The sequence below is a fragment of the Scyliorhinus torazame genome, chromosome 26 (genome assembly GCF_047496885.1).
Source record: "Scyliorhinus torazame isolate Kashiwa2021f chromosome 26, sScyTor2.1, whole genome shotgun sequence".
Lineage (NCBI taxonomy): Eukaryota > Metazoa > Chordata > Chondrichthyes > Carcharhiniformes > Scyliorhinidae > Scyliorhinus > Scyliorhinus torazame.
Window position 1 is genome coordinate 44,085,045 of NC_092732.1, and position 17,494 is coordinate 44,102,538.

Here is a 17,494-nt window from a genome sequence, read left to right on the forward strand (position 1 = left end):
ACTGATGCAGACGACGACCTTGTTGGTGATGCCTGTGACAGCAATCAAGACAGGTATGCCTCTCAAATCTAAGCACCTCATTCTCCCATCCTGTGCTCCGTGTCAACACTCGCTCTCTCTCACACTCCGTGTTGTCTGTTACACTCAGCCATGTGCAGTAGAATGGTTCCAATACTAGCCTGTGTGAATGGCCTCAGTGGGGGTAAACGCTTCAGTGGGCTAGGGCTGCTGTCTCTGGTCATTCTCCAGCGAGACGTCCTGCAAAGTGCACAGACCTCGTGTGTTGGTTCAGCTGAGGATCAAGCTCAGGAGTAACGCCCCTAGTCGTGGAACAGCCTGCCGACAGTCACTACCTAGAAAATTCCTCAGACTCGGACCACAAATTGGGCAGCACGGTGGCGCAGTGGTTAGCACTGCTGCCTCACGGCGCCGAGGACCCGGGTTCGATCCCGGCCCTGGGTCACTGTCCGTGTGGGGTTCGCACATTCTCCCTGTGTCTGCGTGGGTCTCACCCCCACAACCCAAAGTTGTGCCGGGTAGGTGAATTGGCCGCGCTAAATTGCCCCTTAATTGGGGGGGAAAAGGAGCACAAATTGTGCGTGTGTATGTTCCCATGCACTGACAGTAACTTTTAAACCGTAAGTTATATACACTGGTGAACATTTCATTGCAAATCCTCCTCCTATATTGACAATCCGTCTGCCTACCTGATGTCCATTGGCACAGCTACACTAACTGAGCTTAGCTGTACGCAGCAATGGACGCGAGAATGTTTCCTGGTCAATACTTTATCCAGGTTTCTGGCCAAATGACAGACAGCCCATTCTACATTCCAATTGTTAACTGGCTTTGTTCCGCCTGCTCCCAATATTCCTGTTCCTCTGCAACTAAGATCATTCCTCCCCCCACACATGTTCTTGTTCAAACACCACACCACTGGACTCAGTTCCTGCACGTTCCCAGGTCACATTCTTCCCCATTTTCCAGCACTGTACCGGTCTTCCCAACATCCTTTGTTTACCATTCCTGCTCTCCCAACTCGGGCCATGTTCCTGTTCCCCTTCGAATCTGTACCCTCCACCCCTACAGACAATATTTTCAATTGAGTTGTCAACCCTATTTGTGTGTGTGTCATGGTGAGATGTTGACCGGGTTTGGGTGAGATATTGACCGGGTTTGGGTGAGATATTGACCGGGTTTGGTTGGGTTTGGGTGAGATATTGACCGGGTTTGGTTGGGTTATGGTGAGATGTTGACCGGGTTTGGTTGGGTTTGGGTGAGATGTTGACCGGGTTTGGTTGGGTTTGGGTGAGATGTTGACCGGGTTTGGTTGGGTTTGGGTGAGATGTTGACCGGGTTTGGTTGGGTTTGGGTGAGATGTTGACCGGGTTTGGTTGGGTTTGGGTGAGATGTTGACCGGGTTTGGTTGGGTTTGGGTGAGATATTGACCGGGTTTGGGTGAGATATTGACCGGGTTTGGGTGAGATATTGACCGGGTTTGGGTGAGATGTTGACCGGGTTTGATTGGGTTTGGGTGAGATGTTGACCGGGTTTGGTTGGGTTTGGGTGAGATGTTGACCGGGTTTGGTTGGGTTTGGGTGAGATGTTGACCGGGTTTGGTTGTGTTTGGGTGAGATGTTGACCGGGTTTGGGTGAGATATTGACCGGGTTTGGTTGGGTTTGGGTGAGATGTTGACCGGGTTTGGGTGAGATGTTGACCGGGTTTGGGTGAGATGTTGACCGGGTTTGGTTGGGTTTGGGTGAGATGTTGACCGGGTTTGGTTGGGTTTGGGTGAGATGTTGACCGGGTTTGGGTGAGATATTGACCGGGTTTGGTTGGGTTTGGGTGAGATGTTGACCGGGTTTGGTTGTGTTTGGGTGAGATGTTGACCGGGTTTGATTGGGTTTGGGTGAGATGTTGACCGGGTTTGGTTGGGTTTGGGTGAGATGTTGACCGGGTTTGGTTGGGTTTGGGTGAGATGTTGACCGGGTTTGGTTGGGTTTGGGTGAGATGTTGACCGGGTTTGGGTGAGATGTTGACCGGGTTTGGTTGGGTTTGGGTGAGATGTTGACCGGGTTTGGTTGGGTTTGGGTGAGATGTTGACCGGGTTTGGGTGAGATATTGACCGGGTTTGGTTGGGTTTGGGTGAGATATTGACCGGGTTTGGGTGAGATATTGACCGGGTTTGGTTGGGTTTGGGTGAGATGTTGACCGGGTTTGGTTGGGTTTGGGTGAGATGTTGACCGGGTTTGGTTGGGTTTGGGTGAGATATTGACCGGGTTTGGTTGAGTTTGGGTGAGATATTGACCGGGTTTGGTTGGGTTTGGGTGAGATGTTGACCGGGTTTGGTTGGGTTTGGGTGAGATGTTGACCGGGTTTGGTTGGGTTTGGGTGAGATGTTGACCGGGTTTGGTTGGGTTTGGGTGAGATGTTGACCGGGTTTGGTTGGGTTTGGGTGAGATATTGACCGGGTTTGGTTGGGTTTGGGTGAGATGTTGACCGGGTTTGGTTGGGTTTGGGTGAGATGTTGACCGGGTTTGGTTGGGTTTGGGTGAGATGTTGACCGGGTTTGGTTGGGTTTGGGTGAGATGTTGACCGGGTTTGGTTGGGTTTGGGTGAGATATTGACCGGGTTTGGTTGGGTTTGGGTGAGATGTTGACCGGGTTTGGTTGGGTTTGGGTGAGATATTGACCGGGTTTGGTTGGGTTTGGGTGAGATGTTGACCGGGTTTGGTTGGGTTTGGGTGAGATATTGACCGGGTTTGGTTGGGTTTGGGTGAGATGTTGACCGGGTTTGGTTGGGTTTGGGTGAGATGTTGACCGGGTTTTGTTGGGTTTGGGTGAGATATTGACCGGGTTTGGTTGGGTTTGGGTGAGATATTGACCGGGTTTGGTTGGGTTTGGGTGAGATATTGACCGGGTTTGGTTGGGTTTGGGTGAGATGTTGACCGGGTTTGGTTGGGTTTGGGTGAGATATTGACCGGGTTTGGTTGGGTTTGGGTGAGATGTTGACCGGGTTTGGTTGGGTTTGGGTGAGATATTGACCGGGTTTGGTTGGGTTTGGGTGAGATATTGACCGGGTTTGGTTGGGTTTGGGTGAGATATTGACCGGGTTTGGTTGGGTTTGGGTGAGATATTGACCGGGTTTGGTTGGGTTTGGGTGAGATATTGACCGGGTTTGGTTGGGTTTGGGTGAGATGTTGACCGGGTTTGGTTGTGTTTGGGTGAGATGTTGACCGGGTTTGGTTGGGTTTGGGTGAGATGTTGACCGGGTTTGGTTGGGTTTGGGTGAGATGTTGACCGGGTTTGGTTGGGTTTGGGTGAGATGTTGACCGGGTTTGGTTGGGTTTGGGTGAGATGTTGACCGGGTTTGGGTGAGATATTGACCGGGTTTGGTTGGGTTTGGGTGAGATATTGACCGGGTTTGGTTGGGTTTGGGTGAGATGTTGACCGGGTTTGGTTGGGTTTGGGTGAGATATTGACCGGGTTTGGTTGGGTTTGGGTGAGATGTTGACCGGGTTTGGTTGGGTTTGGGTGAGATGTTGACCGGGTTTGGTTGGGTTTGGGTGAGATGTTGACCGGGTTTGGTTGGGTTTGGGTGAGATGTTGACCGGGTTTGGTTGGGTTTGGGTGAGATGTTGACCGGGTTTGGTTGGGTTTGGGTGAGATGTTGACCGGGTTTGGTTGGGTTTGGTTGGGTTTGGGTGAGATGTTGACCGGGTTTGGTTGGGTTTGGGTGAGATATTGACCGGGTTTGGTTGGGTTTGGGTGAGATATTGACCGGGTTTGGTTGGGTTTGGGTGAGATGTTGACCGGGTTTGGTTGTGTTTGGGTGAGATGTTGACCGGGTTTGGTTGGGTTTGGGTGAGATATTGACCGGGTTTGGTTGGGTTTGGGTGAGATATTGACCGGGTTTGGTTGGGTTTGGGTGAGATATTGACCGGGTTTGGGTGAGATATTGACCGGGTTTGGTTGGGTTTGGGTGAGATATTGACCGGGTTTGGTTGGGTTTGGGTGAGATATTGACCGGGTTTGGTTGGGTTTGGGTGAGATATTGACCGGGTTTGGTTGGGTTTGGGTGAGATATTGACCGGGTTTGGTTGGGTTTGGGTGAGATATTGACCGGGTTTGGTTGGGTTTGGGTGAGATGTTGACCGGGTTTGGTTGGGTTTGGGTGAGATATTGACCGGGTTTGGTTGGGTTTGGGTGAGATGTTGACCGGGTTTGGTTGGGTTTGGGTGAGATGTTGACCGGGTTTGGTTGGGTTTGGGTGAGATATTGACCGGGTTTGGTTGGGTTTGGGTGAGATATTGACCGGGTTTGGTTGGGTTTGGGTGAGATATTGACCGGGTTTGGTTGGGTTTGGGTGAGATGTTGACCGGGTTTGGTTGGGTTTGGGTGAGATATTGACCGGGTTTGGTTGGGTTTGGGTGAGATGTTGACCGGGTTTGGTTGGGTTTGGGTGAGATATTGACCGGGTTTGGTTGGGTTTGGGTGAGATATTGACCGGGTTTGGTTGGGTTTGGGTGAGATATTGACCGGGTTTGGTTGGGTTTGGGTGAGATGTTGACCGGGTTTGGTTGGGTTTGGGTGAGATATTGACCGGGTTTGGTTGGGTTTGGGTGAGATGTTGACCGGGTTTGGTTGGGTTTGGGTGAGATATTGACCGGGTTTGGTTGGGTTTGGGTGAGATGTTGACCGGGTTTGGTTGGGTTTGGGTGAGATATTGACCGGGTTTGGTTGGGTTTGGGTGAGATATTGACCGGGTTTGGTTGGGTTTGGGTGAGTTGTTGACCGGGTTTGGTTGGGTTTGGGTGAGATGTTGACCGGGTTTGGTTGGGTTTGGGTGAGATGTTGACCGGGTTTGGTTGGGTTTGGGTGAGATATTGACCGGGTTTGGTTGGGTTTGGGTGAGATGTTGACCGGGTTTGGTTGGGATTGGGTGAGATATTGACCGGGTTTGGTTGGGTTTGGGTGAGATATTGACCGGGTTTGGTTGGGTTTGGGTGAGATGTTGACCGGGTTTGGTTGGGTTTGGGTGAGATGTTGACCGGGTTTGGTTGGGTTTGGGTGAGATGTTGACCGCGTTTGGTTGGGCTTGGGTGAGATATTGACCGGGTTTGGTTGGGTTTGGGTGAGATGTTGACCGGGTTTGGGTGAGATGTTGACCGGGTTTGGTTGGGCTTGGGTGAGATATTGACCGGGTTTGGTTGGGTTTGGGTGAGATGTTGACCGGGTTTGGGTGAGATGTTGACCGGGTTTGGTTGGGTTTGGGTGAGATGTTGACCGGGTTTGGTTGGGTTTGGGTGAGATGTTGACCGGGTTTGGGTGAGATGTTGACCGGGTTTGGTTGGGTTTGGGTGAGATGTTGACCGGGTTTGGTTGGGTTTGGGTGAGATGTTGACCGGGTTTGGTTGGGTTTGGGTGAGATGTTGACCGGGTTTGGTTGGGTTTGGGTGAGATGTTGACCGGGTTTGGTTGGGTTTGGGTGAGATGTTGACCGGGTTTGGTTGGGTTTGGGTGAGATATTGACCGGGTTTGGTTGGGTTTGGGTGAGATGTTGACCAGGTTTGGTTGGGTTTGGGTGAGATATTGACCGGGTTTGGTTGGGTTTGGGTGAGATGTTGACCGGGTTTGGTTGGGTTTGGGTGAGATATTGACCGCGTTTGGTTGGGTTTGGGTGAGATGTTGACCGCGTTTGGTTGGGTTATGGTGAGATGTTGACCGGGTTTGGTTGGGTTTGGGTGAGATATTGACCGGGTTTGGTTGGGTTTGGGTGAGATATTGACCGGGTTTGGTTGGGTTTGGGTGAGATGTTGACCGGGTTTGGTTGGGTTTGGGTGAGATATTGACCGGGTTTGGTTGGGTTTGGGTGAGATGTTGACCGGGTTTGGTTGGGTTTGGGTGAGATATTGACCGGGTTTGGGTGAGATATTGACCGGGTTTGGTTGGGTTTGGGTGAGATATTGACCGGGTTTGGTTGGGTTTGGGTGAGATATTGACCGGGTTTGGGTGAGATATTGACCGGGTTTGGTTGGGTTTGGGTGAGATATTGACCGGGTTTGGTTGGGTTTGGGTGAGATATTGACCGGGTTTGGTTGGGTTTGGGTGAGATGTTGACCGGGTTTGGTTGGGTTTGGGTGAGATATTGACCGGGTTTGGTTGGGTTTGGGTGAGATGTTGATTGGGTTTGGTTGGGTTTGGGTGAGATGTTGACCGGGTTTGGTTGGGTTTGGGTGAGATGTTGACCGGGTTTGGTTGGGTTTGGGTGAGATGTTGACCGGGTTTGGTTGGGTTTGGGTGAGATGTTGACCGGGTTTGGTTGGGTTTGGGTGAGATATTGACCGGGTTTGGTTGGGTTTGGGTGAGATGTTGACCGGGTTTGGTTGGGTTTGGGTGAGATATTGACCGGGTTTGGTTGGGTTTGGGTGAGATATTGACCGGGTTTGGTTGGGTTTGGGTGAGATATTGACCGGGTTTGGTTGGGTTTGGGTGAGATGTTGACCGGGTTTGGTTGGGTTTGGGTGAGATATTGACCGGGTTTGGTTGGGTTTGGGTGAGATATTGACCGGGTTTGGTTGGGTTTGGGTGAGATATTGACCGGGTTTGGTTGGGTTTGGGTGAGATATTGACCGGGTTTGGTTGGGTTTGGGTGAGATGTTGACCGGGTTTGGTTGGGTTTGGGTGAGATATTGACCGGGTTTGGTTGGGTTTGGGTGAGATGTTGACCGGGTTTGGTTGGGTTTGGGTGAGATATTGACCGGGTTTGGTTGGGTTTGGGTGAGATATTGACCGGGTTTGGTTGGGTTTGGTTGAGATGTTGACCGGGTTTGGTTGGGTTTGGGTGAGATATTGACCGGGTTTGGGTGAGATATTGACCGGGTTTGGTTGGGTTTGGGTGAGATATTGACCGGGTTTGGTTGGGTTTGGGTGAGATGTTGACCGGGTTTGGTTGGGTTTGGGTGAGATATTGACCGGGTTTGGTTGGGTTTGGGTGAGATGTTGACCGGGTTTGGTTGGGTTTGGGTGAGATATTGACCGGGTTTGGGTGAGATGTTGACCGGGTTTGGTTGGGTTTGGGTGAGATGTTGACTGGGTTTGGGTGAGATATTGACCGGGTTTGGTTGGGTTTGGGTGAGATGTTGACCGGGTTTGGTTGGGTTTGGGTGAGATATTGACCGGGTTTGGTTGGGTTTGGGTGAGATATTGACCGGGTTTGGTTGGGTTTGGGTGAGATATTGACCGGGTTTGGTTGGGTTTGGGTGAGATATTGACCGGGTTTGGTTGGGTTTGGGTGAGATATTGACCGGGTTTGGTTGGGTTTGGGTGAGATATTGACCGGGTTTGGTTGGGTTTGGGTGAGATATTGACCGGGTTTGGTTGGGTTTGGGTGAGATGTTGACCGGGTTTGGTTGGGTTTGGGTGAGATATTGACCGGGTTTGGTTGGGTTTGGGTGAGATATTGACCGGGTTTGGGTGAGATGTTGACCGGGTTTGGTTGGGTTTGGGTGAGATATTGACCGGGTTTGGGTGAGATATTGACCGGGTTTGGTTGGGTTTGGGTGAGATATTGACCGGGTTTGGTTGGGTTTGGGTGAGATGTTGACCGGGTTTGGTTGGGTTTGGGTGAGATGTTGACCGGGTTTGGTTGGGTTTGGGTGAGATGTTGACCGGGTTTGGTTGGGTTTGGGTGAGATGTTGACCGGGTTTGGTTGGGTTTGGGTGAGATATTGACCGGGTTTGGTTGGGTTTGGGTGAGATGTTGACCGGGTTTGGTTGGGTTTGGGTGAGATGTTGACCGGGTTTGGTTGGGTTTGGGTGAGATATTGACCGGGTTTGGGTGAGATGTTGACCGGGTTTGGTTGGGTTTGGGTGAGATGTTGACTGGGTTTGGGTGAGATATTGACCGGGTTTGGTTGGGTTTGGGTGAGATGTTGACCGGGTTTGGTTGGGTTTGGGTGAGATATTGACCGGGTTTGGTTGGGTTTGGGTGAGATATTGACCGGGTTTGGTTGGGTTTGGGTGAGATATTGACCGGGTTTGGTTGGGTTTGGGTGAGATATTGACCCGGTTTGGTTGGGTTTGGGTGAGATGTTGACCGGGTTTGGTTGGGTTTGGGTGAGATATTGACCGGGTTTGGTTGGGTTTGGGTGAGATATTGACCGGGTTTGGTTGGGTTTGGGTGAGATGTTGACCGGGTTTGGTTGGGTTTGGGTGAGATGTTGACCGGGTTTGGTTGGGTTTGGGTGAGATATTGACCGGGTTTGGTTGGGTTTGGGTGAGATATTGACCGGGTTTGGTTGGGTTTGGGTGAGATGTTGACCGGGTTTGGTTGGGTTTGGGTGAGATATTGACCGCGTTTGGTTGGGTTTGGGTGAGATGTTGACCGGGTTTGGTTGGGTTTGGGTGAGATATTGACCGGGTTTGGTTGGGTTTGGGTGAGATATTGACCGGGTTTGGTTGGGTTTCGGTGAGATGTTGACCGGGTTTGGTTGGGTTTGGGTGAGATGTTGACCGGGTTTGGTTGGGTTTGGGTGAGATATTGACCGGGTTTGGTTGGGTTTGGGTGAGTTGTTGACCGGGTTTGGTTGGGTTTGGGTGAGATGTTGACCGGGTTTGGTTGGGTTTGGGTGAGATATTGACCGGGTTTGGTTGGGTTTGGGTGAGATATTGACCGGGTTTGGTTGGGTTTGGGTGAGATGTTGACCGGGTTTGGTTGGGTTTGGGTGAGATGTTGACCGGGTTTGGTTGGGTTTGGGTGAGATGTTGACCGGGTTTGGTTGGGTTTGGGTGAGATATTGACCGGGTTTGGTTGGGTTTGGGTGAGATGTTGACCGCGTTTGGTTGGGCTTGGGTGAGATATTGACCGGGTTTGGTTGGGCTTGGGTGAGATATTGACCGGGTTTGGTTGGGTTTGGGTGAGATGTTGACCGGGTTTGGTTGGGTTTGGGTGAGATGTTGACCGGGTTTGGGTGAGATGTTGACCGGGTTTGGTTGGGTTTGGGTGAGATGTTGACCGGGTTTGGTTGGGTTTGGGTGAGATGTTGACCGGGTTTGGTTGGGTTTGGGTGAGATATTGACCGGGTTTGGTTGGGTTTGGGTGAGATATTGACCGGGTTTGGTTGGGCTTGGGTGAGATGTTGACCGGGTTTGGTTGGGTTTGGGTGAGATATTGACCGGGTTTGGTTGGGTTTGGGTGAGATGTTGACCGGGTTTGGGTGAGATATTGACCGGGTTTGGTTGGGTTTGGGTGAGATATTGACCGGGTTTGGTTGGGTTTGGGTGAGATGTTGACCGGGTTTGGTTGGGTTTGGGTGAGATATTGACCGGGTTTGGTTGGGTTTGGGTGAGATGTTGACCGGGTTTGGTTGGGTTTGGGTGAGATGTTGACCGGGTTTGGTTGGGTTTGGGTGAGATGTTGACCGGGTTTGGTTGGGTTTGGGTGAGATGTTGACCGGGTTTGGTTGGGCTTGGGTGAGATATTGACCGGGTTTGGTTGGGTTTGGGTGAGATGTTGACCGGGTTTGGTTGGGTTTGGGTGAGATGTTGACCGGGTTTGGTTGGGTTTGGGTGAGATGTTGACCGGGTTTGGTTGGGTTTGGGTGAGATATTGACCGGGTTTGGGTGAGATATTGACCGGGTTTGGTTGGGTTTGGGTGAGATATTGACCGGGTTTGGTTGGGTTTGGGTGAGATATTGACCGGGTTTGGTTGGGTTTGGGTGAGATGTTGACCGGGTTTGGTTGGGTTTGGGTGAGATATTGACCGGGTTTGGTTGGGTTTGGGTGAGATGTTGACCGGGTTTGGTTGGGTTTGGGTGAGATGTTGACCGGGTTTGGTTGGGTTTGGGTGAGATGTTGACCGGGTTTGGTTGGGTTTGGGTGAGATGTTGACCGGGTTTGGTTGGGTTTGGGTGAGATATTGACCGGGTTTGGTTGGGTTTGGGTGAGATATTGACCGGGTTTGGTTGGGTTTGGGTGAGATGTTGACCGGGTTTGGTTGGGTTTGGGTGAGATGTTGACCGGGTTTGGTTGGGTTTGGGTGAGATGTTGACCGGGTTTGGTTGGGTTTGGGTGAGATATTGACCGGGTTTGGTTGGGTTTGGGTGAGATATTGACCGGGTTTGGTTGGGTTTGGGTGAGATGTTGACCGGGTTTGGTTGGGTTTGGGTGAGATATTGACCGGGTTTGGTTGGGTTTGGGTGAGATATTGACCGGGTTTGGTTGGGTTTGGGTGAGATGTTGACCGGGTTTGGTTGGGTTTGGGTGAGATATTGACCGGGTTTGGGTGAGATATTGACCGGGTTTGGTTGGGTTTGGGTGAGATGTTGACCGGGTTTGGTTGGGTTTGGGTGAGATATTGACCGGCTTTGGTTGGGTTTGGGTGAGATATTGACCGGGTTTGGTTGGGTTTGGGTGAGATGTTGACCGGGTTTGGTTGGGTTTGGGTGAGATATTGACCGGGTTTGGGTGAGATATTGACCGGGTTTGGTTGGGTTTGGGTGAGATGTTGACCGGGTTTGGTTGGGTTTGGGTGAGATATTGACCAGGTGTGGTTGGGTTTGGGTGAGATGTTGACCGGGTTTGGTTGGGTTTGGGTGAGATGTTGACCGGGTTTGGTTGGGTTTGGGTGAGATATTGACCGGGTTTGGTTGGGTTTGGGTGAGATGTTGGCCGGGTTTGGTTGGGTTTGGGTGAGATATTGACCGGGTTTGGTTGGGTTTGGGTGAGATATTGACCGGGTTTGGGTGAGATATTGACCGGGTTTGGTTGGGTTTGGGTGAGATATTGACCGGGTTTGGTTGGGTTTGGGTGAGATGTTGACCGGGTTTGGTTGGGTTTGGGTGAGATATTGACCCGGTTTGGTTGGGTTTGGGTGAGATGTTGACCGGGTTTGGTTGGGTTTGGGTGAGATGTTGATCGGGTTTGGTTGGGTTATGGTGCGATATTGACCGGGTTTGGTTGGGTTTGGTTTGTAGCGATGGCGATGGGCACCAGGACTCCAAAGACAATTGCCCAGAAACCCCAAACAGCTCCCAGCTGGACTCTGACAACGACGGGCTGGGCGATGAATGTGACGACGACGATGACAATGACGGGATTCCTGACCATGGGCCATTGGGTCCCGATAACTGCCGCTTAATCGTGAATCCCAATCAGAAGGATTCTGACGGTGAGTTCATCCAGCAGAAAGGGATTCGGGAGTTTCCAGTGCATGTTTCAATGGTAATGGAGGGCGGTGTTTGAGGCTGAGCGGGGGGATTCAGAGATGGGAGTGGGGTTCGTTGATGGAGATCCGGGGAGGGGATGAATAATGGGGAGCGGGGATTAATTTTACGGAGATGGGCTGGATTTGAGGAGGGGTTATTGGTTACAGGTAATGGGGGAGGGGCTGCGGATGAGGTGGGTGGAGATGTTTAATCTGATGTTGTACTTGTCTTTTATGCCAGATAATGGGATTGGTGATGTTTGTGAAAATGACTTTGACAATGATGCTGTCTTTGACCAGTTTGATGTGTGTCCGGAGAGTTCAGAGGTCACTCTTACTGATTTCCGAGCCTATCAAACTGTTGTTCTGGACCCTGAGGGTGATGCACAAATTGACCCAAACTGGGTGGTCCTAAACCAGGTAAATTTATTCTTCCTCCATCACTTTGTCTCTGTTAATTCTCATTCCCTCTTTCATTTTCCCCGTCCCATTATCTTTCGCTAACTCGTTAATGATGAACGGCTATTAAACCTTAATCAGATCTCAGCTAATGTACTGGGCTGCAGACGATGGGGGATGTACTAAGGCAGCATAGAGGGTTCAGCATTATTGGATGTTGCTGGGTATGGGTAAATAAACACAATGAAAGACCAGGGGTGGAATTCTCCGCAATCGGCGCGATGTCCGCCGACCGGCGCCAAAAACGGGGCGAACCAGTCGGGCATCGCGCCGCCCCAAAGGTGCGGAATTCTCCGCATCTTGAGCGGCCGAGCCCTCACCTTGAGGGGCTAGGCCCGCGCCGGACTGATTTCCGCCCCGCCAAACTGACTTTGCCGAGCGGCGCATGCGCGGGAGTGTCGGCGGCCGCTCACGGTATCCCCGCGCATGCGCAGTGGGGGGGGTCTCTCCCGCCTCCGCCATGGTGGAGACTCCCCAGGTCCCCGGAGCCCGCCCGCGCCGCCTTGTCCCGCCGGTAAGAGAGGTGGTTTAATCCACGCCGGCGGGACAGGCATTCTAGCAGCGGGACTTCGGCCCATCCGGGCCGGAGAATGGCGGGGGGGGGGGCCGCCATCCGGCGCGGCGCGATTCCCACCCCCGCCAAATATCCGGTGCCGGAGAATTCGGCAACCAGCGGGGGCGGGTTTCACGCCAGCCCCCGTCGATTCTCCGACCCGGCAGGGGGGTCGGAGAATCCCCGCCCCTGAATTGGGTCTTATTTCGATTGCACGGTAGCACAGCGGTTAGCAATGTTGCTGCACAGCGCCAGGAACCCGGGTTCGATTCCCGGCTTGGGTCACTGTCTGTGCGGAGTCTGCATGTTCTCCCCGTGTCTGCGTGGGGTTCCTCCGGGTGCTCCGGTTTCCTCCCACAAGTCCCGAAAGACGTGCTGTTGGGTGAATTGGACATTCTGAATTCTCCCTCTGTGACCCGAACAGGCGCCGGGATGTGGCGACTAGGGGCTTTTCACAGTAACTTCACTGCAGTGTTAATGTAAACCTAGTTGTGACGCTAATCAGAAAGATGTAAGATGACGGGATGATGTGATAAAAGTGCTTCTGAAAGAAAGGGAAGAGTAGATAGAAGCAGATCATTTACAACATGGAACAAAGTACCTCGGAGACAAGGTTAGATGTGAGGGTTTCAGTACAGACAAAATGTTTACAGAACATAGAAAAATACAGCACAGAACAGGCCCTTCGGCCCACGATGTTGTGCCGAACCTTTGTCCTAGATGAATCATAGATTATCATTGAATTTACAGTGCAGAAGGAGGCCATTCGGCCCATCGAGTCTGCACCGGCTCTTGGAAAGAGCACCCTACCCAAGGTCAACACCTCCACCCTATCCCCATAACCCAGTCCAACACTAAGGGCAATTTTGGACACTATGGGCAATTTAGCACGGCCAATCCACCTAACCTGCACATCTTTGGACTGTGGGAGGAAACCGGAGCACCCGGAGGAAACCCACGCAGACACGGGGAAGATGTGCAGACTCCGCACAGACAGTGACCCAAGCCGGGAATCGAACCTGGGACCCTGGAGCTGTGAAGCAATTGTGCTATCCACAATGCTACCGTGCTGCCCTTAAGAACAAATTAATCTACACTATATCATTTTACCGTCATCCATGTACCTATCCAATAGCTGCTTGAAGGTCCCTAATGTTTCCGACTCAACTACTTCCACAGGCAGTGCATTCCATGCCCCCACTACTCTCTGGGTAAAGAACCTACCTCTGACATCCCCCCTATATCTTCCACCATTCACCTTAAATTTATGTCCCCTTGTAATGGTTTGTTCCACCCGAGGAAAAAGTCTCTGACTGTCTACTCTATCTATTCCCCTGATCATCTTATAAACCTCTATCAAGTTGCCCCTCATCCTTCTCCGTTCTAATGAGAAAAGGCCTAGCACCCTCAACCTTTCCTCGTAAGACCTGCTCTCCATTCCAGGCAACATCCTGGTAAATCTCCTTTGCACCTTTTCCAAAGCTTCCACATCCTTCCTAAAATGAGGCGACCAGAACTGTACACAGTACTCCAAATGTGGCCTTACCAAGATTTTGTACAGCTGCATCATCACCTCACGGCTCTTAAATTCAATCCCTCTGTTAATGAACGCGAGCACACCATAGGCCTTCTTCACAGCTCTATCCACTTGAGTGGCAACTTTCAAAGATGTATGAACATAGACCCCAAGATCTCTCTGCTCCTCCACATTGCCAAGAACTCTACCGTTAACCCTGTATTCCGCATTCATATTTGTCCTTCCAAAATGGACAACCTCACACTTTTCAGGGTTAAACACCATCTGCCACTTCTCAGCCCAGCTCTGCATCCTATCCATGTCTCTTTGCAGCCGACAATAGCCCTCCTCACTATCCACAACTCCACCAATCTTCGTATCGTCTGCAAATTTACTAACCCACCCTTCAACTCCCTCATCCAAGTCATTAATGAAAATCACAAACAGCAGAGGACCCAGAACTGATCCCTGCGGTACGCCACTGGTAACTGGGATCCAGGCTGAATATTTGTCATCCACCACCACTCTCTGACTTCTATCGGTTAGCCAGTTCGTTATCCAACTGGCCAAATTTCCCACTATCCCATGCCTCCTTACTTTCTGCATAAGCCTACCATGGGGAACCTTATCAAATGCCTTACTAAAATCCATGTACACTACATCCACTGCTTTACCTTCACCCACATGCTTGGTTACCTCCTCAAAGAATTCAATAAGACTTGTAAGGCAAGACCTACCCCTCACAAATCCGTGCTGACTATTCCTAATCAAGCAGTGTTTTTCCAGATGCTCAGAAATCCTATCCCTCAGTACCCTTTCCATTACTTGCCTACCACCGAAGTAAGACTAACTGGCCTGTAATTCCCAGGGTTATCCCTATTCACTTTTTTGAACAGGGGCACGACATTCGCCACTCTCCAATCCCCTGGTACCACCCCTGTTGACAGTGAGGACGAAAAGATCATTGCCAACGGCTCTGCAATTTCATCTCTTGCTTCCCATAGAATCCTTGGATATATCCCGTCAGGCCCGGGGGACTTGTCTATCCTCAAGTTTTTCAAAATGCCCAACACATCTTCCTTCCTAACAAGTATTTCCTCGAGCTTACCAGTCTGTTTCACACTGTCCTCTCCAACAATATGGCCCCTCTCATTTGTAAATACTGAAGAAAAGTACTCGTTCAAGACCTCTCCTATCTCTTCAGACTCAATACACAATCTCCCGCTACTGTCCTTGATCGGACCTACCCTCGCTCTAGTCATTCTCATATTTCTCACATATGTGTAAAAGGCCTTGGGGTTTTCCTTGATCCTACCCGCCAAAGATTGTTCATGCCCTCTCTTAGCTCTCCTAATCCCTTTCTTCAGTTCCCTCCTGGCTATCTTGTACCCCTCCAGCACCCTGTCTGAACCTTGTTTCCTCAGCCTTACATAAGTCTCCTTCTTCCTCTTAACAAGACATTCAACCTCTCTTGTCAACCATGGTTCCCTCACTCGACCATCTCTTCCCTGCCTGACAGGGACATACATATCAAGGACACGTAGTACCTGTTCCTTGAACAAGTTCCACATTTCACTTGTGTCCTTCCCTGCCAGCCTATGTTCCCAACTTATGCACTTCAATTCTTGTCTGAGAACATCGTATTTACCCTTCCCCCAATTGTAAACCTTGCCCTGTTGCACGTACCTATCCCTCTCCATTACTAAAGTGAAAGTCACAGAATTGTGGTCACTATCTCCAAAATGTTCCCCCACCAACAAATCTATCACTTGCCCTGGTTCATTACCCAGTACTAAATCCAATATTGCCCCTCCTCTGGTCGGACAAGCTACATACTGTGTTAGAAAAGCTTCCTGGACACACTGCACAAACACCACCCCATCCAAACTATTTGATCGAAAGAGCTGCGGATCTGTGAAATTGGTAGATGAAGGGGCAGGGAAATGTTGATCGAGTGAAGGGCAGACGCAAATGGATTGGTCAGCCTGAATGGCCCCGGGTCACTGTCTGTGTGGAGTTTGCACATTCTCCCCGTGTCTGCGTGGGTCTCACCCCCACAACCCAAAGACGTGCCGGGTAGGTGGATTGGCCGAGCTAAATCGCCCCTTCATTGGAAAACACTAATTGGGTACTCTAAATTTATATTTAAAAAGTTGTCATCTGCAGTCTGTTATAAACCCTCTGTTCCTGGCACAGACCCAGCACCCCCTGCCCTGGTACCTCTTCAACCACCTTCAGCATCCCCTGCAGGCCCTGAGGATTCTGACATGCGGTTCCTAAACAAGGTTTTGTGTTTCTGTGACAGGGAATGGAGATTGTTCAGACGATGAACAGTGACCCTGGATTGGCTGTCGGTAAGTTGCAATTTCTTCAGCCGGTGAAACACGAGGTCAGCAGCAACAACCCAGACTGGACGGACTGAGAACAAATTGCAGTTTCACTTCCTGCAATCGCTGGTGATTCACCGGCGAACTGGCCTCCAGAACGTCTCCATTAGAAATTCAGATGTGTCCCCACCCTGGGAGTGTTTGATGAGGACAGTGTGGAGGGAGCTTTACTCTGTATCTAACCCCGTGCTGTACCTGTCCTGGGAGTGTTTGATGGAGACAGTGTAGAGGGAGCTTTACTCTGTATCTAACCACGTGCTGTACCTGTCCTGGAAGTGTTTGATGGGGACAGTGTAGAGGGAGCTTTACTCTGTATCTAACCCCGTGCTGTACCTGTCCTGGGAGTGTTTGATGGGGACAGTGGAGTGGGAGCTTTACTCTGTATCTAACCCCGGGCTGTTCCTGTCCTGGGAGTGTTTGATGGGGACAGTGTAGAGGGAGCTTTACTCTGTATCTAACCCCGTGCTGTACCTGTCCTGGGAGTGTTTGATGGGGACAGTGTAGTGGGAGCTTTACTCTGTATCTAACCCTGTGCTGTGCCTGTCCTGGGAGTGTTTGATGGGGACAGTGTGGAGGGAGCTTTACTCTGTATCTGACCCTGTGCTGTACCTGTCCTGGGAGTATTTGATGGGGACAGTGGAGAGGGAGCTTTACTCTGTACCTCACCCCGTGCTGTACCTGTCCTGGGAGTGTTTGATGGGGACAGTGTAGAGGGAGCTTTATTCTGTATCTAACCCCGTGCTGTACCTGTCCTGGGAGTGTTTGATGGGGACAGTTTAGAGGGAGCTTTACTCTGTATCTAACCCCGTGCTGGACCTGTCCTGGGAGTATTTGATGGGGACAGTGTAGAGGGAGCTTTACTCTGTATCTAACCCCGTGCTGTACCTGTACTGGGAGTGTTTGATGGAGACAGTGTAGAGGGAGCTTTACTCTGTGTCTAACCCCATGCTGTACCTCTCCTGGGAGTGTTTGATGGGGACAGTGTAGAGGGAGCTTTACTCTGTATCTAACCCCATGCTGTACCTGTCCTGGGAGTGTTTGATGGGGACAGTGTAGAGGGAGCTTTACTCTGTATCTAACCCCGTGCTGTACCTGCCCTGGGAGTGTTTGATGGGGACAGTGTAGAGGAAGCTTTACTCTGTATCTAACCCCGTGCTGTACCTGTACTGGGAGTGTTTGATGGGGACAGTGTAGAGGGAACTTTACTCTGTATCTAACCCCGTGCTGTACCTGTCCTGGGAGTGTTTGATGGGGACAGTGTAGAGAGAGCTTTACTCTGTATCTAACCCCATGCTGTACCTGTCCTGGGAGTGTTTCATGGGACAGTGTAGAGGGAGCTTTACTCTGTATCTAACCCCGTGCTGTACCTGTC

General features: G+C 51.1%; 1 protein-coding gene across 2 annotated transcripts in view; it reads left to right on the forward strand.

The window, feature by feature from the left end:
* The window catches only part of LOC140403025 (thrombospondin-3-like), a 91,234-nt gene that overhangs the window by 58,191 nt on the left and 15,549 nt on the right, over positions 1–17,494 (forward strand). For both annotated transcript variants that reach the window (XM_072490688.1, XM_072490689.1), the window contains exons 16-19: positions 1–53; positions 10,978–11,171; positions 11,449–11,627; positions 16,041–16,089. In XM_072490688.1, the coding sequence (XP_072346789.1) occupies positions 1–53; positions 10,978–11,171; positions 11,449–11,627; positions 16,041–16,089 (475 nt within the window). The remainder of the gene's footprint in view (positions 54–10,977; positions 11,172–11,448; positions 11,628–16,040; positions 16,090–17,494) is intronic.